Here is a 25,382-nt window from a genome sequence, read left to right as displayed (position 1 = left end):
GATTTTAGGCCCACGCGCTCGCCAAAGCCCGTCCCGCCAAAATCCAACGTCCGCCATAGCCTGCCCTGCTAATGCCCGCCGCTCCTCCAAAATTTCAGCTTTTTTAGTTAATTCTAGTAATTTCAATTCTTGATGGTTTATTTTATATATTTATTTGTAAATATATGTAATATTTTTTAAAGTAAAATTTGTTAAAAAGTTGCTTTTATCAAAAATTGTTTTAAAAAATAAGTGAAAAATTTAATTAAAAGGTAAAAAAAACTATTAATCTATTAAAAGAATGAAAAAATATATAAATAAAAATAGGCGGGCAAGCCCGCCGCCCGCCAACCGGCCATCTTGGCGTGGCGGGCATGATTTTTGTGCCTATTTCACTTGGCGGGCATGTCCGCCCCGCTCGTTTTTTGGCGGGCTTAAGGCGGGGCGGGCGGCCTGTTTTACCATCCCTAATTGCAACATTATTCTGACTAGGGTTCATGAGTGAGTGAGAAAGAGAAAGAGATAGATAGATAGCGAGGCTGCGAGAGAGAAGAGAAGAAAAACAATAAAATTCGCTTGAAAAATAGAGAAAGTACGCCTTTTGTACTTTTTGAGAAAGCTTTTATAAAATATATTAGTAGAAAAAATAATAACACACTTCATAAATTGACCCAACTTGTTATCCGATTAAATAATTTGAACAGACAAAATTCCAAATGAAATTATAAATTAAAAGAAAATAAATATTATCCATGATAAATAAAAAGATTTAATTTTTTATTAAAAAGAAATATAAATTCGTATTGCCATGCATTTTAGTTAGACACCCTTACCTCTTGACAAAATATATTTAAAAGTATGATGTTAAAATAAATAAATTTTTATAAAAAAGTGATATTATAAAAAAATACTTTCTTTGTCTAAATATTTACATAGAAAACATTGTAACTAAAACATTAAAAATTAAAAAAAAACTTATTTAAATTTTTTAGATACTAGTCATTTGAATAGTTTTAGAAGAAAAAATATTATGACTCACTTAAATTGAGAGGTATTTTAACAAGTTGAATTAATTTGAGGGGTACAGATCTAATTAGGGTATGAAGTAAGATTTTACTATTCGATTCTCAAAAATATCCAAATAAGCCCAACTAGTGAGTGACTATACATTTCATTTCATTTCCCGAAAAAGAGATTCATTCGGTGACCCACTGTAGACTACGTAGTGGTAGATGGTTCTAGAAGCCAGGAGGTTTCTCCACACAATTCTGGGGCCAATCCATCACGTCTTTTTAACTCGTTCAAACTCATATAAATTAATAAATAAAACTAGAAAAGTCACAAAAAAGAAATTAAAAACCAATTAAATAATAACAAACAAAATCTAAAATTCCATTTATATCCCCAGTGAAACCAAAACTGAACAGTCTCTCTCCCCTTCTTATAAGTCCGTTAGCCTTTATAAAGTTTTTGTTGCTCCAAAAGAAAAAACTATCAGATTTTTCCACAAACCCTGAAAAACCCTTTCTTCTCTCTACGATCCTCTTCGATCGCTTCATCAGGTATAAACCCTACTTCATCGATATTTTTTTTTCAATTTACATTCAAAATTTCTACATCTTGTAATAGATCTACGCAATCGTTTGTAATCTATAGTAGTTATATTTCGTGTGGTGAATCGTAGATTTTTTTTTGTTGATTTAGTGCTATTTTCTTTGTTGTTGATGTTGATGTTGTTGTTATCACTCTTTAACTTGTTATATACTAATTTACCAGTGAATTGGAGTTTGTGATTTATATGTGAAGTTGTTGTAATTTTTGTTTTCCTTTTTCTAGGTATTGATTTTGTATTGGGGATCAATCGAAGATGAGTGTGGTTGGATTTGATTTCGGTAACGAGAGCTGCATTGTTGCTGTTGCAAGGCAGAGAGGGATTGATGTTGTGCTTAATGATGAGTCCAAGCGTGAGACTCCTGCTATTGTGTGTTTTGGTGATAAGCAGCGGTTTATTGGGACGGCTGGGGCTGCTTCTACTATGATTAACCCGAAGAATTCTATTTCACAGATGAAGAGGTTGATTGGGAAGAAATTTGCTGATCCGGAAGTGCAGAGTGATTTGAAGTCGTTGCCTTTTGCTGTTACGGAAGGACCTGATGGGTATCCGTTGATTCACGCGCGGTATCTTGGGGAGCCTAGAGTGTTTACTGCTACTCAAGTCTTTGCGACTATGTTGGGGAATCTTAAAGAGATTGCTCAGAAAAATCTGAATGCGGCTGTTGTTGATTGCTGCATTGGGATTCCCATTTATTTTACTGATCTTCAGAGGAGAGCCGTGTTGGATGCAGCTACTATTGCTGGTTTGCACCCGCTTCACTTGATTCATGAAACGACGGCAACTGCTTTGGCGTATGGGATTTACAAGACTGATCTTCCTGAGAATGATCAGCTGAATGTTGCTTTTGTTGATGTTGGGCATGCTAGCATGCAAGTTTGTATTGCTGGGTTTAAAAAGGGGCAGCTGAAAGTATTGGCACATTCGTACGATAGGTCCCTGGGTGGTAGGGATTTTGATGAGGCTTTGTTTCATCATTTTGCTGCAAAGTTTAAGGAGGAGTACAAGATTGATGTTTACCAGAATGCTAGGGCTTCTTTGAGGTTAAGGACGGCATGTGAGAAGCTGAAGAAAGTTCTCAGTGCAAATCCTGAGGCACCTTTGAACATTGAATGCTTAATGGATGAGAAGGATGTGAGGGGACATATCAAACGTGATGACTTTGAGCAGCTAGCTCTTCCAATATTGGAACGTGTGAAGGGGCCTTTGGAGAAGGCACTGGCAGAAGCTGGTCTTACAGTTGAGAATATCCACATGGTTGAGGTGGTTGGTTCTGGTTCGCGTGTACCAGCAATTAACAAAATATTGACAGAGTTTTTTAAAAAGGAACCTAGGAGGACAATGAATGCTAGTGAGTGTGTTGCCAGGGGCGCTGCATTGCAGTGTGCTATTCTCAGTCCAACTTTTAAAGTCCGAGAGTTCCAGGTAATAGTTTTTACACTGTATTTTCAGTTTCAAAAAGCCTTTTGATATGTTTCAAGTTTATTTGGTATATAACCGAGTAGGTCCTTAGAAATTATGAATTTCAGCATATGGGGAACTGTTACGCGTTATAGTCATGTATATAAATTGCTTGCCTTTATGATTTATGTGGTTCAAGATTATGTTTGTGTCAGTCATTTGCTATATTTGCAAAGAATTGTAGATATATTTTATTTAGGTACAACATATTACTTGATGTACTAATGTCATTATTTTTTTCATTATGTGAAGGTCAATGAAAGCTTTCCCTTCTCTATTTCGCTCTCATGGAAAGGTTCTGGTTCAGATTCACAGGACAATTCACCAGACAATAAACAAAGTACCCTTGTTTTCCCCAAGGGAAATTCCATTCCAAGTGTCAAGGTACTGACATTCTTCAGGGCAGGAACCTTTTCTGTTGACGTTCAATGTCATGATCAAAGTGATTTAGAAGCACCTACAAAGATCAGCACATACACTGTAAGACAGTTTTAAGGTTCTTGTTTTTTCTACAATACTTTTTCAACTAGGCAGTCTTGTGACTCTCTTGCATTTGTGCAGATTGGCCCTTTCAAAACTGAAAACGGTGAAAAGGGAAGGATTAAAGTGAAAGTTCGTTTGAGTCTCCATGGAATTGTAACTGTTGATTCGGCAACTGTAAGTCTTTGTAGGCTAGGGATAGCTTTCTTTTTTTCCTATTCTAATTTATGCACATAAGAGTTCATGGCGCATAACATTTTTTATTAAACTTTTTTTATGAAGCTCTTCGAAGAGGAAGAAATTGAAGTCCCAGTTACCAAAGAATCAGCAGAAGAAAATTCCAAGATGGAAACTGATGAAGCTTCTGCTGATACTGCTGCACCACCTCCTAGCTCCAACGATAGCGATGTTAATATGCAAGATGCTAAGGCTGTGCCTGATACCAATGGAGCTGTAAATGGCATGCCTGAGACAGGAGACAAGCCTGTGCAAATGGATACTGATGCCAAGGTAGATACGGACAAATATATGTTTTTGACTTGTGTTAGTTCTTTTTTGTATGGATTTAATTGTTGTCATTCCCATTGTGGAATGAGAGTTTCAATAACAGTACAACTGATATGCCACCTTATGTTCTTGTTGGATTTAAGTTTCATTAAGTTGTCAAGTATGTTTCATTAGGGTTTGCTATTGACTGCTTTGCTTATAACAGGTTGAGGCTCCAAAGAAAAAAGTGAAGAAAACAAACATTCCTATAGCAGAGGTAGTCTATGGGGCAATGTCAACTGCGGATGTTCAGAAAGCTTTAGAGAAGGAGTTTGAAATGGCTTTGCAGGATCGAGTGATGGAGGATACGAAGGACAAGAAAAATGCAGTTGAGGCTTATGTTTATGACATGAGAAACAAGGTTAGGCTTATCATGTTTTTTTTTGTTTTTTGTCTATTCAACATGGAAATATTTGATTATTGCTTAACTGATTCTTGTTATCATTTCAGCTGAATGACAAATACCAGGAGTTTGTCCAAGCTTCAGAAAGCGATGAATTTCTTGCCAAACTTCAGGAGGTGGAGGATTGGCTATATGAGGATGGTGAAGATGAAACCAAAGGTGTGTACGTTGCCAAGTTAGAAGAACTTAAGAAGGTGAGACATTTTGGCCATGAACATTTTTAAAAGTATACTCTGCCTCTTGTAATTTTGCATAATAAACATGAAGCAGATATATCAGCATTAGTTTTTGCAATCTTAATGGATATCTTACATGATTGCAGCAAGGGGATCCAATCGAGGAGCGCTACAAAGAACACACAGATAGAGATGCAGTAATTGACCAGCTTGTCTATTGTATCAACAGTTACAGGGAAGTTGCTCTGTCTAATGATCCCAAATTCGATCACATTGACATCAGCGAGAAACAGAAGGTAATTGGTCTCAGATTCTATCACTCCAGATTCATTTCTAGTTGCAATTTAATCTGAAGGTGTTTTCTATTTAATTTTTTTTAGGTCTTGAATGAATGTGGAGAAGCTGAGAACTGGCTTAGAGAGAAGAAGCAACAACAAAGTTTGCTTCCAAAATATGCTACCCCCGTCCTCTTGTCAGCTGACATAAGAAAAAAAGCTGAGGCTGTTGATAGGTATTTGTTTTAACTTTATAGATCCAGACCATGATTCTGGACAAAATAATTATTATTCTTGTTTCTGGACAAAATAATTATTGTTCTTGTTTCAAAACAAAGTTGATTTTTAATTCCTAATTACATCTCTATAATAGGTCATGCAAGCCGATTATGACAAAACCTAGACCAGCTAAACCAGCTTCTCCAGCTACTCCAGAAACACCAGCAACCCCACCTCCTCAGGACGGCGAGCCGCAGCAGCAACAACCAGAACAACAACCTCAGGAGGATGCTAATGCCAGTTCTAATGGGAATGCAAAGGAAAATGGTAATCAAGTCCCACCAGCCTCTGGTGAACCAATGGAGACTGACAAACCGGAGAACACCGGCTCAGCCTAATTTTTGTTTAATTTGCTATGAAATGCATTACATGTCCAGTCCAATAGTGTCTTGTGTAAGAATGTGGATTATATGCCTGGGAGAAAGGTTTGGGTGAGTTGACAGTGAGCTGCTGATGCTGTATGCTATAGTAGTTGGATTGTCAGGCAAGTTTTATTTTGTGGTATTTAGGATTCAGGTTTTTTTCCATCCAAATATACGTTCTCTAGGTTTTTAGATATTATTTATGTACCATTTCGTACAAGTGGAAGGGATTACGGTGTTTGTTTTCCTTTAATTTAATACCCCATTTTTCTTTTTGCGTGGCAATTTAACTTCCAATTTTGTTTCGCATTTTGGTGAAGGTTACTGCGAGTTGTCATTAATTTCTTATTGATAGAGTTTTGATCGGTTAAAGCCCTGAGAGTTGTGAATCGGTTAACTCCAGAGCGGAGAACCATTATTGGTTGATTTATGTTTACTTGAAGATTATGCATAGATATTTTTTCAGGCTAGATCCTGTAAAGGACAAGCTGAAACTTATCATTTGACACTGGTTTGCTATTGTTTTCTAACATATTGTAGGGAGTGACGCCTGAAAAAGTGGGTAATGCTTAGACATAATGTCCTTTACCAGATGTTCTAATAATGGATTAAGAATATTTTGTAAAGCTGATGAAAAGGACAAGGGGGAATATTTCTGGAACGAATGCTAGTGTCGGTCATTAAAGATACCATCTTTTTTGTCACTTTGTTTTTGCTCAATTTCTTCCGTAACACAATCTCCCCTGAAATAAAGAAGGCTTACAGTGTCTAGAGCAACAAAATTTTAGGAGAAAAATCACAAGAAAATATAAATTTTAGTTTCAAATTTAGATTTAGAATCAACTTTATTTTGAAATAACCAAACATCTTAAAATTATTTTAGAATTAATTCTATATTTTAAAAAAGCTTTTGACATTTTTTTAGATTTAGAATCAACTTTATTTTGAAATAACCAAACATCTTAAAAGTATTTTAAAATTAATTCTATATTTTAAAAAAGCTTTTGACATTTTTAAAAGTCAATTTAAATATGCTATTAATTGAATCCTCTAAAATAATAAAAAATTTTAGGCGCACACATTTAATCACAAACCTAAATAAAAAATTTTAGGCGCACACATTTAATTTTTACTGACAAAATTTTTGTTTTTAACAAATTCAATTAAAATAGTTTCATGCGTACTCTGATTTAGTTTGTTTAATCAGGTTAAATTTATAAGTTTTATTACTTCTTATCAAATTTTAAAATGATTTAAATTTTTATTTATTATTAAAAAAATTATTATATTGATTTAATTGCAATTTTGATATCCTTCTATTTTATTTTATTTATTTATTTTGGTCTCTTCATTTTTAAAAGTACGATTTTGATGTCCTTTAGAGTTTTCTGTTGAAAAAGTGAAAAATACAGTCTAATTTTGCAAAAAAAAAACAAAATAGAAAATGAAAATTGCACTGAAAATTTAAAAAGGGGATTAAAGTAGTGACTTTTAAAATAGACGGATCAAAATAAATAAAAGAAGATAAAATAGAGGGATTAAAATTGCAATTAACTTTATCATATTTTAAAGGGATAAATAACTGTTACCCGTTATCCCTGCCATTAACCAACATCCACCCACGTTAAATAACAAGAGCTAACCACTAGGGCACTTTATCATGTATAATTATGAAACTGAAAAATATATATTATATATTTAGTATAATATTAAGATTTACATTATAGTTAATGTACATTATATATTTTTAGTATATACTTAGTATATACTGTACATTAATTTTATTTAATGTTTTCTTATATTTTTAGTATATATTGTACGTTAATACTGTATATTAATTTTATTTAATGTTTTTTCATTTTTTTATAATATTAATTTTACTAAACCAACTTATTTTATTTATTTTATTCTTACTCATTAAATAATATATTATATGTTTGTTTTCCAACTTTTATATTATATTGTAGCTCTATTTATTTAATATTTTAACAACTTGTCTAATATAAATAATAGTTATAGTTAACGTTAAGAATTATAAAATGGTAATATTTAAAAGTATTATAAAATATAATAAAATGTTAAAAAATTTAAAACGTTATAATTTATACAATTTTAAACGTTAATATTTATAAATATTAATATTTGTAAAATGTTAAAACATTAATATTTATAAAATGTTAAAACGTTAATAAAAAATTTATATGCCCAGTATATTAAATAAAATTAGTATATTAAATAAAATTAATTTTTATGTATATCGTAATATATAAAATGTTAATATATGTATAAAATGTTAATAAAATTAGTTTCTATGTATATCGTAATATATGTATAAAATGTTAATAAAATTAGTTTCTATATATCGTAATATAATAAAATTAGTTTCTATTAAATAAAATTAATCATCATCATCATTCTAAATTATAATCCTACAACTTCTCCCCTCCAAAATATTTCCGCCAAAATTTCCACCAATAATAAATCATCATATTTATTAATTAATAATTATAAATAATAATAATAATAATAATAAAAATAATAATAATAATAATAATAATAATAATAATAATAATAAACCCAAAAGCCATTAGTTTCAATTCTTAAACTAATACATAAAAACTACCCCATGACCAGAATTTTAAATTGGTGATCTCTCCACTTTCTAGCCCACGTACAAATAAAAAATTAATATACAAAAAACTAACCCCCACAATCAATTCCACTCATCCTATATATTCTCCATTTCCTTTCCTTTCAACCATATTCTTATTTCAATTTTTTTTTAATTTTTACGACAGTATTTTTCTATCATTTGCTTTCTCATTGATATATATATATATATATATATATATATATATATATATATATATATATATATATATATATATATATATATATATATATATATATATATATATATATATATATATATATATATATATATATAGGCTATAGTAATCAATCATTCTTTGTCTTAACACGTTGTATTTTTGCAGGTATATATGTTAACTCACCATCATCAAGGAAGTATGCTCTAAAAAATGAAGGTAAAGCATTTTTGTTAAAATATATTTATTATAATTTAATCTTCATATTAGAATTTATTTTCTGGTGGTTGTCAATTTGTCAATTAATAAATGTATTTTTTTCTATCTATTATTTTGTTGAATTTCATGAAAAGAGATTCGGTTGCATCAACATAATGTTTAATTTCTTTAAAAAAAGAAATGGTTATTTCTTTCCAATGTGATGTTTATCAAGGTTTTGAAAAGTAGTGTCAAAATAATAAGTGATAATTAATTTTTCCAGTATATTGAAAAATGAGTTTTATCTTATGGATTTTGATAATGATATGGTGTTTTTATTATACTGCAATTGGACTGTCTTTAATGCATTTGCCTTCTTTTCTTCCTTGAAGTTATGTTTCATGAGGTCGCTAATAATTTATAATAATCCCACATGTTTCTAATTTATTAGTCACATGAGAGTATGAGACATAATTAGGGAGCCTCCTTCCTTATTAGCTACACCTTTCAATTAACTTTTATGATTTTGGTCGCTGATAAATTATATTGTGAAAATTTGTCTAATGTCTTGGTTTACACTATTCACAAACTCAAAAATTGATTGTCAAGCTATATTTATTTGAAAACTTTACAGGAAAGAAAACTTCTAACAAACTATATGTGATGTAGCGAATAAGAATTGTATTATTTGAAGTAGCCTTCAATGTCAACATGTGACGAGTACCATTTTTTTTCAATAAGCAAATGATTGAAGAAATCGCACTAGGGGTGCAACCCTTCGATTGCACATGAAAAATAAATGTTGTATGCATCTTTTATATGTATGTAGTTAACATTATGAATTTTTATAATACCTTTTCATTTTATCCGAAGCTATATATAGTTTAAATAATATAGTTTATGTCAATTTTTTATAATTATTTTATAATTGATATTAGTGGTCTAATACAATTATTTACTTAACTATGACATCATATTAATTGCTTTGTGTTATATATTTTTCATTTATTTTCCTCTATTTTACAACATTTTCTTTTTATTTGAAATTGCGACAAATTTTATATGTAATCATATAAATTGTATCATTAATGATAATTGAATAACACATTATATGTCCGTGCATCGCACAGGTAGACGACTAGTATATATAAAATGTTAATATATGTAATATATCATTTCAATGAATAAATAAATTCTATAATAATATATATTTTTAGTAGGGTTAGGTTGGGTTTAAGTTTTAAGAGTTTAAAATAATATTCTAATTTGACAGATTCAACTTTATGTTATTCAAATTATGCAATTAAATCAACCTAACATCCAATCTAATTGTAAAATATAATAGGTCAGTTAGTTTTAAATGGATGGTTCCGATTTGTCCATTCTATACCCAAATTACTTTTGTTTATGATTATGTCTAAATAAATAGAATTGAAAAATTATTTTTTTATGCACTCTGGTTCCTAAGAGAATGAGTCCTAGTAATTCAGAAGAGAAAGAACCCTAATAATTTAGATTTCGTGCCGAGAGGTTATGACACTAATAAATTAGATTTCGTGCAGAGAGGTTATAACACTGGTCAAATATTGTTTCCACCAAGAATTGAACTCAATATTCCCCGAAATTTTGTTTTTAGCAGGAGCTCGTTTACCACTCGAGTCCAATTTCTTGGTTTTTATCCTTTATTCTCACGTTTTTATTTCATTTTTCTAAAATTTTATAGAAAATTCTTATTCTACCCCATGGTCCAAATAAGTACCATATGAAATTCCTAAAATGCCCCCCTAAAATCAGAAATATATTTTTGGTGTGCACCATTTGTTGTTAAAATTGATTGCAAATTGGAAGTATATATTTGCAGTTTCGAACCGACAATATATTCTCGGTTTCTTCTGTTACCTATATCAGAACTATTTTACCATTTTAATATATTTACGATTCATTCGCACAAAATATAAATATCTGTACAATTGGAAAAAAAAACCATGAATTACTGAATAACAAAAAACTACTGAACCCAAACTACTGAATATATAAATAGAGCTATAGTAGTATGAGATACAAAAATGTACACTGAATAACAAAAAAGTAAAACTAAATAACAAAAAAAAAACAAAACTACTAGGTATGGCGGATGATGAGTCGATCTGTTGTAACACCCCAAATCTACCCGATAAATTATACGGAAATCAGAGTATAATTCCAAACAAGTTCATTTGAGGTATCACATATTCGTCATTTCAAAAATAGTTACGGCTTATTTGCCTTCACATAAATATATAGCACAAAAATTTAAAACGATAATCAAATCATTACTAAAAATCACTTTGTTTAAATTCAATAATTAACTCGCAGCGGAATCAACAACTTCATAAATATTCGATTCAAGTCGTAGCATCATTGCACGGTAACTTCAAGTTACAATTTAAACCAAAACCATTTAAAAATTCAGCAAAAGAAATAATAATTAAAACAATCGTTTTATCCCCCTGAGTGCTACGTATCAGAGCAAGACACCCACTCGACTAACAGCAACTAAAGACTTCATAAAATCACTTCAAAACTTCCACCGCTATCTTGAGTACCTGTCTGTTTCCCACGGTAAGGGAAACATCATTCAGAAGGGGTGAGATATCCAACAATATAAAAAACGTATGATAAATAATATACTAGGATTATATCATACAATTTCACTACTTCATAATTTTTAAACAACAGTTATAACAATAATTTATCAACAACAGTTATAACAACAATTATCAACAACAAGTATAACAACAATTAGTAACAACAATTATAATAATAGTTATAATAACTATTTCACTGCTTCCAGACAATAGTCATACAACTACTAATAAACCACTTAATAGCAACCACACTTATAACAAACAACAACTCATAACAACAACTTGTATCGAGCAGCAACTTATAGCAATAACAATTTATAACAACAATAACTCATAACAATAACAACTTATAACAACACAACAACACTTATAACAACATAGCAGCAACTTATAACAACAATAACTTCACAACAACAACAACTTCACAACAACAACAACTTCATAATAACAACGACACAATAACAACAACAACTTCACATCGACTCAAAATGTGACACAACTATGCACATGCATGTGGTACCGTTGGAGCAGAGCTCCCAACTTAAACATATGCCAGGTTATCGAGGCATTTCAACTTAATCAGGTGCCATTCAGGCCAACTTAATCAATGCCATCAAGGCCAACTTAAACAATGCAAATGTATGCATGCAACAACAACAACTACAATGTCACAACAACATCAACGCAACAACAACAACGATAACAACAACTCAAACATGCATCAATAGCATCAACTTAATCCAACATTGGTCGTTCGACCTACAACTTAGTCAACAACAACTTAAACGTGGTATTCCAACAACAACGTATAGACAACAACATAACAACGTTGGTCATAAAACCTATAACTTAATCAACGCAATTTAACAACAATGTATCAACATCAACATAGTAATAATAACTTGTTCAACAACAACATATTCCACAACAACGTAGAAACAACAACATAAACAACAACAGATAATCATCACAAAACAGCCCCTAAACTTCTAGGTACTAATTCTGCAATTTATTAATTAATCCGCTATTAAAAAATTCATAACATTCTAATTCCAACTCTACTATTTGTTAACTTCTATTACTAATTATTATCAACTCTTGTTAAATATCAACATCCTCATTACTTGGGTTACTGCTACATAAGTCATCATCATTGCTACTGTTCTGCTACAACCATTATACACATAACCTACATAAATCCAACTGAAACAATTCAACTTAATTGAACACCCTAAATTATACTATCACTCCACCAATAATCATCACTATAATTTCTATTTCTTAAAGTAATCAATTCCAACGATATACTAATTCAATTAATTAAACCCAATTCCTACACCAATAATAATTATAATTCTTACTCAAGGGAATCCTAATGAGGTTTGATCCCAACAACTATGCAACACAACCAACAACCAAAATCAGAATATATTTCAAAAACTCGTACAGCACGCGTCGCGAACCATCCTTGGCGCCGCGATCTCATCAGAAACTCTCAACTTAGTAATAACAACATCTAATAATTAACATCAATAGATATCAATTTCTTGCACTTAGTTCCACAATATTAATTATAAACCCTAGGTTAATTCCCCACAACCAATAGCATTGATTGAACTTATATAACTTATCCATAGGCATCAATCAATTTCAACTTCATCAATACAATCACAACACACAAAACAGAGGCAATTCACATAATCATAACCCCCCACATACCATTCATCATAATCCCGTTTATAGAGCTAGAACTCCACCCTTACCTTGGATATGAGATTGCTCTACTCTCCCGGTTGCCATAGCTTATGCCGCCGCTTCCAACTTTTCTCCGAAAATCTTTTCTAACAACGTGCAGAGACGCACCAAAAACCTGTTCGGAAATCGCTTTCAGACGGACTTAAAATCATCAAAACAAAAATCGCACCGGTCAGAAGTTACCTCTACAAGTCTGGAACGTTGTGTCCAAGAACTGCGACGATCCAACGGTTGGATTGGGAGAAATGTTCGATTTTCTAAGGTGTCTCCCTGCAGAAACTTGCTGCAAAAATTGGACTTCCTCTATTTTTTCTCTTCCACCATGACTCTCTTCTTCACCTCTCCTCCAAACCCTGTTTCCATATAAACCTAATTCCCTTATAATTTCTTATATCCAAATAATAATAGTAATAACAATATTATTATTATTATTATTATTATTATTATTATTATTATTATTATTATTATTATTATTATTATTGTAACAACTTTTTTCACTGGGCTCAACTCCATACACCTTCCAATTACTATCACCATCACAAAACAAGCCCAAACAACAAACTCATTCTTATTCCAATAATTTCATAATAATAATTATTATAATAATATTCCAATATTATTCCCATATTATTATTATATTATTTCCACAACTTAAATCCATAATTAACAATGCAACTTACTCCAATACAATAAAATTCCAATTTCTCCGATAAATCCCAACTTAGACAAATTCCAAAAATTAAATCCTTAATTAATTTAATTAAATAATTAATCAAATTCAGGGCGTTACATCTGTCACCTTCGAGGCGTCCCTCCGCTGCCTCATGTAAAGCATAACCTCCTGAGCCTCCGCCATGATGACATCCAAAATCCCTCTAACCTTGGTGCTATAAGGAAATAAACCTTTGTCTATACCATCCCGCGCAAGCTCCATGATACGACGACACCTGAGCAACACATTAATCGCTTGATCTACCCTAGCCTTCTCCTCCTCTAAAATCTCCAGATGAAATGACTTCGGTGGGTTCCCAGGAATATCTTGTATCATGTATGGATGGAACATCCGGAAGAACCATAACATGTAACCGTACTCGTAACTCTAATCGGATGGGACACCTACATAAATATTTTGACGGATTTAATCAACAAACCAAAATTCAAAATTCATAAAATGTTAATAGAAATCAAAATTCAAAATTCATACTTGTCTTCCCTAGATACGTCTAGCAACATGTTCAGGGTAAAGAGGAAGAAGGGATAAATCAAACAGTCCTCCTCCAAAAGAAGGCTGTGCAGAAGTTGCCACTGGTGTCGTCTAGGGTTGTGAGGGAGGCTCTGACTGAGGTTGAGACTGGGCTTCCGGTACATCTGGTGTCGCTTGAGAACCTGAGGACTCTCCCGCCTCAAATGCTGTATGTGGAGAGGTGCGTGTGCAGGAGGACGGGGGTGGAGAAGGATGAACATGGACTGGATAGTTCCGTCTGCTGCGGGAGACCGAAGTAGTGGAAGTGGCAGGAGGAACACCGAAAGATGAAGTTGGTGCATCCGATATGGCCTGTCCAGATGCAGGAGGAAGCTGAGTTTCTTGACTCCTTTCTTTCCGCACAGAAGCGTATTGTGCTACCCTGTCGTGTCTTAATCGAGATGCTTTGCTAGTCATTGCTCCTGTAGAAGCACGAAAAAAATGTTAACTTAAGGACCAATGTTGAAAAAATTTAAAATACATAGGGGAAAACACCGGAAATATACATGCGATTTTGTTCTTGCTGAAAACCTGAAGTATATTTATGTTTTCTGCAGCGATTTCAGAGGTGCATTAATGGCACCCCAACCCCACAAAAGAACTCAGTTAAGCAACCTGATCGTACCTGATCAGAAGAATCGTCAAGGCAGCAGAATCTGGCTTGGAGAGCAAGATGGGGGGGTACCTGCAAGGTTCTCCGATGCTTAAGTTAGTAGCTATCAGAGAATGAGGGTTGAGAGTGAAGAATAGAATACCTGACCCTCTAGTGAAAGAGGGTATTTATAGCCCCCAGCGCTGGGCCAAGGTTCCCTAATTAAGCCAGATCCAATTGGAGGCCCACGTGCTAGGGAACTGCCAGAATGTCCCGTGCTAGGGCTGAGTCAGCAGGAGACTCACGTTCTGGATGCACACAGCGTAGGGTTCGGAGATGGTTGAACGAATCCTTCGCTGAGACGTGACGCGTGGTCTTCGCGCGTGGATAGCTCTTGGTGGTTATCCAGTGAGTGGGCCCAAAAGATTTGGGCCTGCTCGGCCGGAGTCTTCGCGCGGGGGCAGCCCTTAACGGTTGCCCAACAATTGGGCCCAAGGGAATTGGGCCTGCTCGGCTGGTAACAAGGGTTGGGCCTGCTCGGCCCAGTCCAGAACAGGAGCCCCCCAAGTCATTAGCCTTATAAGGGTGGTGACTTTAACGAGGAGGTTTAGCCGAGCACGGGTAACGATTCCAAATCCTGGGCTACTCGAGGACTTTGGTCGGCCGTTGTCTTTGGTTTTTGACATTTTGGTTGTCACTCGTCAGCGTGATTGACAGGTGTTAGCTGTACAGGCTATAATCATTACTGCGCCGTTTTTAGGGGTGGAAGTAGGCGGCGTCTTTTGGAGTTCCCAAGACCTTTGGGACGCGTGGCAGCCTTTCGTGGAGGGAGCCGCCTTTGGGGTGTAGGCAATGATGGCGTCTCCTAGGCTGCCTAGGCCATCATGACACCCTTTGGTCTTCTTTCCCTATATAAGGAGTGAGGAGGTCACTCATTTGACACTTAACATTTTCCAAGCCTTCAAGATTCGCTCACTGCTCTCCTCCTCGTCTCGTTCATATCTTCTTCGCTTTCTTCAAGTAAGTTCCTCGTCTCCTTCATATCTTTATTTAAGTTTTATGTATTAGTTTTGAGTGCGGAGGGCGCGATTGATGAGCGTGACGAGCGAGGTTTATGAGTTAACCGAGGAAACCTAGAAGATAATCGTTTCTCCCATGCGTTTGCCGAGTGAGTTTTGAGTGAACGGAGCTAGAACGTTTGAATGAGACGTCCAGCTTTTAGGATTACTAGGGAGCAGTATGAAGGCCACGAGCAGCGGAGGTTATATGTCTCGGCGAGGGCATGAGTTCGCCGACCTCCGCTGCGTGCGAAGACTATGCTGGGCGCTTTAGCTCGTCGGCCATTTGACGATTGTGGGAATTTTCCTCGTCTCTTTTCCTCGCCCTTTCACTTGACTTGCGGTGGAAGGGTGGATTTGACCAGTCGAATTCACGGTTTCCTCTGCTTTTCAGGTAAATGGCCGATGAGAACAAGGATGATGTCGTCTTCGACATTTCAGATGGGGACGAGGCTGTTGGCTCGCAAGAGGGCGTTCCCGTCGTCGAAACCTCCCCTAGGGCACTTGAAGAATGGGTGGCCGTCGCTCCGAGGATGATTGCATCGCGCTTCACAAGTCGTCCTAAGGAAGCCTTTAACGTCATCGAGGACCTTGACCAAGACGAGGAGCCTTCTTGGGGCGCCTTCGTGCCCAAATCTCACCAGAGGATCTGCTCGCAATTCCCCGGTCCCCGTTTCGCAATGTATGAGTTCGTCTTTAAGGAGGCTGGTCTCCGTCTCCCCTTCACTCATTTGCAACGGAGTGTCTTCAGTTGGTTGCCCCTGTGCCCGTCTCAGCTTCATCCAAACGCTTTAGCGTTCTTAAGGGTCTTTGAGATCGTATGCGGGTACTTGGAGGTCGAAGCGACTCTGCCCCTTTTCTTCAGAGTGTTTCATTTGCAGAGGTTGCGTGATCCGGACGGCAAGTGGAGTTGGGTGTCGTTTAAGCAGCCGAAGAAGCTGTTCGCCATTTACCAAGACTCTATCAAGCATTTTAAGAGTCGGTATTTTATAATTAAGCCGCTCACTCCTGATGCCGAGAATCATTTGTTCGAGGAGCGCGAGTACATTGAGGATGGGGTGAGGAGAGTGGGGCCAGCTGCCCGGTTCCCGTTAGAGTGGCAACCTGACCATTTCGAGCGGGGGACCGACTATTACATCTTCCGGGACGAGGACCTCAATGAGCGTGATACTGGGGGGTATCAGCGGCTCGCTTCCTACGTGGACGGGTTTAGACCGGCAATCTGTACATATCCCAACGGGGATCCCTTATTCGAGGAAGATGGGGGCCCTATGCTGGAGCCTCGGCACATCAACACCAAAGCCGTCCTCGAGTGCGGAAGTTACGGGGACGCTATGATTTTGTTAGGTGAGTTGGCTATTATTTGTTTAAACAATACCTTTTTGGTTCTAACTCTTTATTTTGCAGGAAAAATGGCCGACTTGCATGACAAAGTTACGAAGATGCGGGCCAAGAACAAGGGGGCCATCAAAGTGTCCGTGAAACGATCGCGGGTTGAGGAGGTCAAAGCGGCTGCTGCGAGTGTCCCCGACAGTGGCTCTCCTTCGTCAGTTGGGACGACCTCGCGTGGTTCTCCAGCCGGAAAGAAGCAAAAGAATGAAGGGACCGCAGAGCTTCGTCCTCTTATCATTGACAACCCCTCCGAGGAAGACATAGTGCTGCCCTCTTGTACTCTGCATAGGGGAATCTTCTCAAAGAAAAATGTTCTCCTCGAGCGCGAGGAGGTGAGGCACATCGTCAAGCGGGACCGGGTGGCTCGAGACAAGGATTTGTCCGAGGACCTCGAAGGGATGATGAGGGTGGCCGCCTTGGCCTTGGCTCTTAATGCTCAGAATGTCTGTCCTCAGAAGGACTACGATGCTCTCCAGATCAAATACGATGAGCTGGAGCACGAGTTCGAACAGTACAAGGACAAGTATGAGGTCCAGAGCGGCATAGTGGAAGATCTCGTTAAAGAGCGTAATAAGGTTGCGGACTTGGAGGCCGAGGGAAAAAGGCTCCGCGAGAGAATTGCTGAGTTGGAGAGGGCTCATCTCCCTGCTGCCGAGGAGGATGAGGACGAGAAAGCCTTGGTGACGCGTTCTCAGCTTCTGGGCAAGGTTCGGGAGCTAGAGATCGACTGTGTCGCTACCTTGGGGGTCGGTTTTAAAGCTGCCGTGGATCAGCTGAAAGTCCTCAACCCGCGCCTGGTGACGAAGGGCATCGGTCCATATCACAAGGTCGTGGACGGGCGAATTGAATCAAACCCGGAGTTCGAGGACTGGGAAGACGAGCAGGGGCCCCCGGGTGATGACAATGGTGCCGAGGATGAGGACGGTGATGTCTGATCTGTTTATACTTGGTTGTGGCCTGTGTGCCAATTTTGTGGCCTGCGCGCCAATATTTTGTGGCCTGCGTGCCAATGTTTTTAATGGGGCGATGCCCGGATAATGTTTGTAATATTTGGATATCCCGGCCAGTTTGGTCGGATTTTAATGTCATTGTGCTTTATGTTTCAACATTTACTTGTGCTTATCTGATTTTATCGTTGAATGTTTTATGTCTATGCTCGAATAATGCTTGTGCTCGACCGAGGTTTATGGCCCGGGCGTGTGGGGAACGGTCCGAGTGCGCAGAGCAGGTGTGCGCTATAAGCGAGCTCGAGGCCGCGGTCGGGGCCAGGTGCTCGCGGCGTGAACGATCCCATCGCGAGCTGGGGTTCTGCCGTGCAGGTACTTCCGCGGAGGGTCTGCGTGTAAGGCCCGCCGCGTAGTCGGCTTTGCCTCCTGGTAGGGTTATCCGACTGAAGCTGTCGTGGAGCATACGCGCTTGTACCATGGCGCGAGTCCTTGCCCAGCTTTCCTCGTGTTCGTCACGAGCGGCCGGGTAGCGTTAGGTTGTTTCTAACTGTAGTAGCGTCTGAGTTTTTCAGCATTCCAAGGTCGAGCTAGTTTTTCGCCGAGAAGGTTCTCGAGGTAATACGCACCGTTTTCGGTTTTATCGTATACTCGGTACGGACCTTCCCAGTTTGGGGCTAGTTTGCCTTCGCGCGAATCTTTCATGTTTCGGCGGAGGACCAAGTCTTCGATTTCGAATCCGCGTTTGATAACTTTAGTGCTATGGCGTAAGGCTATCTGTTGTTTCAGTTTTGCTTCACGGAGGGAGGATCCTGTTCGGATTTCCTCGACCATGTCGAGCTCTTCTCTCATAGCTTCGTCGTTTAGTTCTTCCTCGAGAGGTGACTCAGTCCGACGAGATGGTTCTCGGATCTCCACGGGGATCACGGCTTCGGTGCCATAGGTTAACCTGAACGGTGTTTCGCCCGTGGTCGAATGTGGGGTCGTCCTGTACGCCCAGAGGACGCTGTGTAGCTCTTCGACCCAAGCTTTTTTCGCCTCGCCCAGCCTTCTCTTCAACCCACGGAGGATGACCCGGTTGGCGGCTTCAGTCTGTCCGTTGGTTTGGGGGTGCTCGACCGAAGTGAAGTGCTGCTTCGTCCCGAGTTTGGCCACGAATTCCTGGAATTTTCTGTCTGTAAACTGGGTGCCGTTGTCGGTTATTATCGCCTGTGGGACTCCGAATCGAGCGAGTATGTTCCGCTTGTAAAATCGGAGTACGTTTTGGGATGTGATTTTAGCGAGCGCTTCAGCTTCTATCCATTTCGTGAAGTAGTCCACAGCGACCACCAGGTATTTGTTTTGATAGGATCCGACCGGGAAAGGTCCGAGGAGGTCCATTCCCCACGTGGAGAAAGGCCAAGGTGAGGAGAGAGATTTGAGCTCGTTCGGCGGAGCCAGGTGCATGTCGGCGTGACGCTGGCATTTGTCGCATTTCTTGACGTGTTCCTTGGCGTCCTGCTGCATGGTCGGCCAATAATAGCCGGCTCTGAGGGCTTTCCTAGCTAGTGACCGCCCGCCGAGGTGCTGGCCGTTGATTCCACCATGGAGCTCTTGGAGCACCTCCAGTGCTTGCGAGGCATCGATACATTTAAGGAGGGGGATGGAGAAACCTCGTCGGTACAGTTTGTTTTCGAGGATAGTGTATGAACATGCTCGTCTTTTAATTGCTGAAGCTTCTTTCGCATCGGCGGGGAGCTCGTCTTTCGTGAGGAAGTTGTACACTAGGGTCATCCAGCATTGGTTGTCTCCGATGGCGAATATCTGTAGAGATCGCGCGCTTTCGCCTATACTTGGCCTGGGCAGAATTTCTTGGATAACTGATTTGTTTCTCCCTTTCTTTCTCGTGCTCGCAAGTTTGGATAGTATGTCGGCGCGTGAGTTGTGCTCTCGGGGAATATGGTCGACTTCTGCTTTGGCGAATTTCTTCATCTTGTCCTTGACGAGCGCGAGATATTCGGCGAGTATGTCGTTTTTGGCCTGGTAGTCGCCGCTGACATGGGATGCGACGAGTTGGGAATCCGTATAGATCTTGATCTCTCGTGCGCCTACGTCCTCAGCGAGTCTCAGGCCTGCGAGGAGGGCTTCGTACTCGGCCTGGTTGTTCGATGTGTTGAAGGATAGGACTAAGGATATTTCTATGATAAGTCCCTCGTCGTTTTCCAAGATAATGCCTGCCCCGCTGCCCGAGTTGCTCGAGGCGCCATCTACGTAGATGGTCCATTTGTTCTTGGCCATGTCGGGCGAGTCGGCGATAGAGGTCATCTCGGCTACGAAGTCCGCCAGTGCCTGTGCTTTTAGTGCCTTCCTGCTTTCATACTGTACGTCGAATTCTGAAAGCTCGAGGGACCATCTTAGCATTCTGCCGGCCATGTCCGGTCGGCTGAGGAGTTGCTTGATGGGTTGGTCCGTCCGAACAAAGATTGTGTGGGCGAGGAAGTAGTATCGTAGCCTTCTGGCCGCTATTACTAGGGCCATGGCGACTTTCTCGATCTGTTGGTATCGCACCTCGGGTCCCTGTAGGGCTTTGCTGGTGAAATATACGGGTTTTTGTCCGTCTACGGTTTCTCGGATCAGTGCCGCGCTGACGGCCTCGTTTGAAACGGCTAGGTAAAGGTACAGAGGCTCGTTGTCGTCTGGTCGAGAAAGGACGGGCGGTTCGGAAAGTATTTGCTTAAGGTGTGCAAGTGCTTGCTCGCATTCTTCGGACCATTCCAAGGCTGCTTCTTTGCGTAGCAGTTTGAAGAAAGGGAGGGCGTGCTGGGCGGATTTCGCGACGAAACGTGAAAGTGCAGTGAGCATCCCGTTTAAGATTTGGATGGATTTTTTATTGTTAGGAGTAGGGAGTTCAGAGAATGCTCGGCACTTATCTGGGTTGGCTTCTATTCCTCGTTCGGTCAGATAGAAACCGAGGAATTTTCCTGCCCGGACGCCGAAGGTGCATTTCTCTGGGTTGAAGCGCATCTTGCAGGATCTGGCCTGCTCGAACACGCGCTCGAGATGGGAGGTGTGGTCGGTGTCTTCTCGAGATTTGACGATCATATCGTCCATGTATACCTCGAGGGTGTCGCCGATCTCCCCACGAAACACTTTGTTCATCATCCGTTGATACGTGGATCCCGCGTTTTTGAGGCCGAAGGGCATTACGTTGTAGTAATAGTTGCCCGACTCGGTCATAAACGCCGTGTACTGCTTGTCGCTCCTCGCCATGGGGATCTGGTTGTAACCTGAATAAGCATCCATAAAAGACAATAGTTTATAGCCGGCCGAGTTGTCGACCAGTCTATCAATGTTTGGTAAAGGATAGGCGTCTTTTGGACATGCCCGGTTAACATCAGTATAATCAACACACATTCGCCATTTTCCATTAGATTTCTTAATAAGTACAACGTTTGAGAGCCAAGTTGAATACTTGGCCTCGGAAATAAAATTTGCCTGTAGGAGGTCTTTTACAGCTTTCTCGGCAGCCTCCGCTTTCTCGGAAGACTGCCGACGCCTACGTTGAACTACGGCCTTTGCGGCTGGATCGATGGAGAGGTGGTGGCAGGCGACCTCAGGGTCGAGTCCGGGCATTTCCGCGGCGCTCCAGGCGAACAGATCAGCATTGGCTCGAAGGCAGGCTATGAGCTGCTTCCTCGGAAGGTCTGGGATCCCTTTACCGATTTTCACTGTTTTGTCAGGGTTTTCGCCCAAGGGGACCAGCTCGAAATCTCCGTCCGGAACTGGTCGGAAGGGGTGAGGTGACTTCGACCGCGTCTCTTCCCCAGTCTTTAGTTCTTCCGCTGCAAACCGGGCATCCAGGTCGACTGAGCTGACGTTGGTTGTCTGATGCTGGTCTTCTCGAGGATGCTTGTCTTCGGCCCTTGGCTTTTTGTTGGAGCCGGTCGGCGGAGCGATCAGTTCTAATCCTTTGACGGAGGCGTCGAAGATTCTTCTGGCTGCTTCAATATCGGCGTTGATGGTGGCCACTCGTCCTGTCCTCGTGTAGAACTTCATCTTCAGGTGGACAGTGGAGGGTACGGCGGTCAGTTCGGCCAGAGTGGGGCGTCCGATGATGCAGTTGTACAGGGTTTTGCAGTCGATCACCAAGAACCTGGTTTTGACTTGCCTAGAAGCCTCCCCTTCCCCGAAGGTGACAATCAGCTCGACGTAACCCCATGGCTTAGTGGTAGCTCCGTTGAAACCTTGAAGGTCTGAACCCACATAGGGAGTAAGGTGCGAGTCGTCCAGCTGGAGTGTCCGGAAGAGATGGGAGTACATGATGTCGACCGAGCTGCCTTCATCGACTAAGACTCGTCGAACATCGAAGTTCGCCATTCTGGCTCGGACAAGCAGAGGAATCGTGGCGTTTGGAGCCCCGCCGGGCAGTTCTTCCAGGTAGAAGGTGATTGGTTCAGATTTTCCTCGAAACTTTCGCAGTGTAGGGCCGAGGTCAGTGTTGGCGCTGAGCAGCTCATCGAACTTTCTCTTGACTGAACTGATGGAGAGGGAGCCTGGATCCCTGCCGTTGGAGACGACCATGGTGAATGGGAAGTTCTCCCATTTGCTAAGTGCGGTGAGGATCCCGGCTGATGGCACGAAATCCTCTGGACGAGTGACGGACAGTGCTACTTGTAGGGGCCTGTTATCCGGTGAATTCCCTTCGTCAGAGTTTCTGTGGTCGTCCCTTCGGGAAGGTTCCCCTTTCTGTGTGTATTTTGAAAGGCGGCCCTCCTTGATCAGTGTTTCAATTGCATCTTTGAGGTGGATGCATTCTTCGGTCAGATGGCCGTGACTTCTATGGTATTTGCAATACTTTGATTTGTCGGTTCCCGGCCTTGCGGGGTTCGACTTTGGGGGCCTGATGTTTGATTTCTTGAAGTCGGTGTTCTGGCATTCGGCCAGGATCCTCTCCCGTGAGGTGTTCAGAGGGGTGTAGTCATTGAAGCGACCAGATGGTCCTCGGCGCTCTTTGATGTCGAGAGATCTGTCGTCTTTCCTTTTTTCATGCCCTCTCTTCGAACCTGGGTGCTCGTAGTTTGAACTGCGAGCGGCGTCACTGCCTCGCGAGGCTTTGATGGCAGCAGCCTCTCCTTCCTCGAACGCGATGAACGCTTAAGCTTTGCGAAGGAGGGCGTTCATGGAGTGGACCTTTTCAATCTTAATGGCCTTCTTAAAGTCACTGCCGGGGAGAAGTCCCCGTTCTAAGAGGTATCTCTTCATGTAGTCTTCTGTTTGTACTTGGACGGCCTCCTTGTTGAACCTGTCGAGGTAATCCCGAAGAGGTTCGTTGGGCCCTTGTATCACGGCCTCGAGGTTGGCCTCTGATTTTGGTTGTCGTCGGGAGGCTGTGAAATGGCTCAGGAAGAGTTCCTTGAGGTCGGTCCAGGAATGGATGGAGTTGGGGCGGAGGTTTCTGTACCAAGTCATTGCTCCCTTCCTGAGGGTGGTCGGGAAGATGCGGCACTTGATAGAGCCCTTGACGACGTGGTAGTCCATGACCGCTTCGATGCTCCGAATATGGTCGTCAGGGTCAGTGGTTCCATCATACTGGTCCAACGCAGGGGGTTTTTCCATCCCTCGAGGAAGGCGGGCTCTTCGGATGTCCTCGGACAGAGGGCTGCGGAAGTCTTCTTCGTCGCTTGGTCTTGGTGAAGTTGAATGTCTGCCTCGCCGGGGTCTTTCCTGGTCATTGTTGGGACCGGCGCGATTATCCCGAGGAGAGGGACGCTCGCGGGGTTTCAGCACAGCCTTGGAGGGGCCCTGATGACCCTGCTCGGGGGAGAGGCTTCTTGCTTCAGTGGCCTCTGGTCTCTGGTTCTTCCTGCTCTTTCTCGGTGGAGAGCGGGAATATGACCTCCGACGGCGGTGTCTTCTGGGTGGCGAGCGTGAAGAAGATGGGGAGCGCCGGCGGTGCCTCCTCGGAGGTGAGCGCGAGGAGGAATAGGAGCGCGACCGGTAATGTCTCCGCGGAGGGGAGCGATACCGTCGTTTCCTTTCCAGCTCGTGGATACGGTCGTCCTGAAGTCGGAGGAGGCTGTTCGTCTTTTGCAGTTCTTTGAGCAGGAGGACAGTGACGGGGTCAGCATCCTCGGGGATGTTGAGCGGTTCCTCCTCTTCTACATGACGGGTCCTCTGCCTGTCGGAGGTGTGGGTGAATGAGGAAGCAGCGTGCCCATCTCTGGCGTCGGTCTCATTCTCATTCTGGGGGCGCTCAGGCCCATTGTGGGTTCGGGCCTGCTGGTCTTCCCTGTTCTGAACGTTTCCCTCGGGAGGGTTTTGTTCGACATTCTGAACCTGTTGGAGGCCCTGCAGCTGCTGGACGTTCTGGACCCGCTGCCTCCTAGGTTGCGAAGTCTCCTGTCTCGACCTTCCCTGTCCGGCAAGGGCATGTTGAGGTTCTTCTTGCCGGCGGCGATTCGTCACCTCGCGGGTGGAATCTTCGATCAGATGTTCCAGGAGGAAGGGGTCGGAGCTTGGGATGTTGTTGTTAGCCATGACGATCGTGAAAGGTTATGCTTTGATCTTTGTTAAAGAAGGGGGAGCAAGTTTCCCACAGACGGCGCCACTGATCGTACCTGATCAGAAGAATCGTCAAGGCAGCAGAATCTGGCTTGGAGAGCAAGATGGGGGGGGGGGGTACCTGCAAGGTTCTCCGATGCTTAAGTTAGTAGCTATCAGAGAATGAGGGTTGAGAGTGAAGAATAGAATACCTGACCCTCTAGTGAAAGAGGGTATTTATAGCCCCCAGCGCTGGGCCAAGGTTCCCTAATTGGGCCAGATCCAATTGGAGGCCCACGTGCTAGGGAACTGCCAGAACGTCCCGTGCTAGGGCATAGTCAGCAGGAGACTCACGTTCTGGATGCACACAGCGTAGGGTTCGGAGATGGTTGACCGAATCCTTCGCTGAGACGTGACGCGTGGTCTTCGCGCGTGGATAGCTCTTGGTGGTTATCCAGTGAGTGGGCCCAAAAGATTTGGACCTGCTCGGCCGGAGTCTTCGCGCGGGGGCAGCCCTTAACGGTTGCCCAACAATTGGGCCCAAGGGAATTGGGCCTGCTCGGCTGGTAACAAGGGTTGGGCCTGCTCGGCCCAGTCCAGAACACAACCATTGATCATTTAAAATACATGTCTAACACCTTAGAAATGATTTT

The 25,382-nt window shown here is 41.0% G+C and overlaps 2 protein-coding genes across 2 annotated transcripts; one reads left to right on the top strand and one right to left on the bottom strand.

Moving 5' to 3' along the window:
• The first annotated feature begins 1,387 nt into the window (after positions 1 to 1,387).
• LOC131654121 (heat shock 70 kDa protein 15-like) lies at positions 1,388 to 5,826 on the top strand. The gene is made up of 10 exons (XM_058924544.1): positions 1,388 to 1,541; positions 1,816 to 3,016; positions 3,305 to 3,532; positions 3,614 to 3,709; positions 3,815 to 4,042; positions 4,245 to 4,439; positions 4,529 to 4,675; positions 4,804 to 4,953; positions 5,038 to 5,168; positions 5,306 to 5,826. The coding sequence occupies exons 2-10, from the start codon at positions 1,847 to 1,849 to the stop codon at positions 5,547 to 5,549; spliced, it is 2,589 nt and encodes an 862-aa protein (XP_058780527.1). The 5' UTR covers positions 1,388 to 1,541; positions 1,816 to 1,846; the 3' UTR covers positions 5,550 to 5,826.
• A 12,559-nt stretch (positions 5,827 to 18,385) lies between these two features.
• LOC131651519 (uncharacterized) lies at positions 18,386 to 24,726 on the bottom strand. Its single transcript, XM_058921177.1, has 2 exons — positions 23,780 to 24,726; positions 18,386 to 18,389 (listed from the first exon to the last, which is right to left on the bottom strand). Exons 1-2 carry the CDS (start codon positions 24,724 to 24,726, stop codon positions 18,386 to 18,388), a joined length of 951 nt encoding a protein of 316 aa, XP_058777160.1.
• Between the last annotated feature and the right edge of the window lie 656 nt (positions 24,727 to 25,382).

This window comes from Vicia villosa, linkage group LG2 (assembly GCF_029867415.1).
Source record: "Vicia villosa cultivar HV-30 ecotype Madison, WI linkage group LG2, Vvil1.0, whole genome shotgun sequence".
In the NCBI taxonomy this organism is placed as follows: Eukaryota; Viridiplantae; Streptophyta; class Magnoliopsida; order Fabales; family Fabaceae; genus Vicia; species Vicia villosa.
The sequence above is the reverse complement of the archived record's forward strand: the minus strand, read 5'-3'. Positions and strand labels throughout refer to the sequence as shown.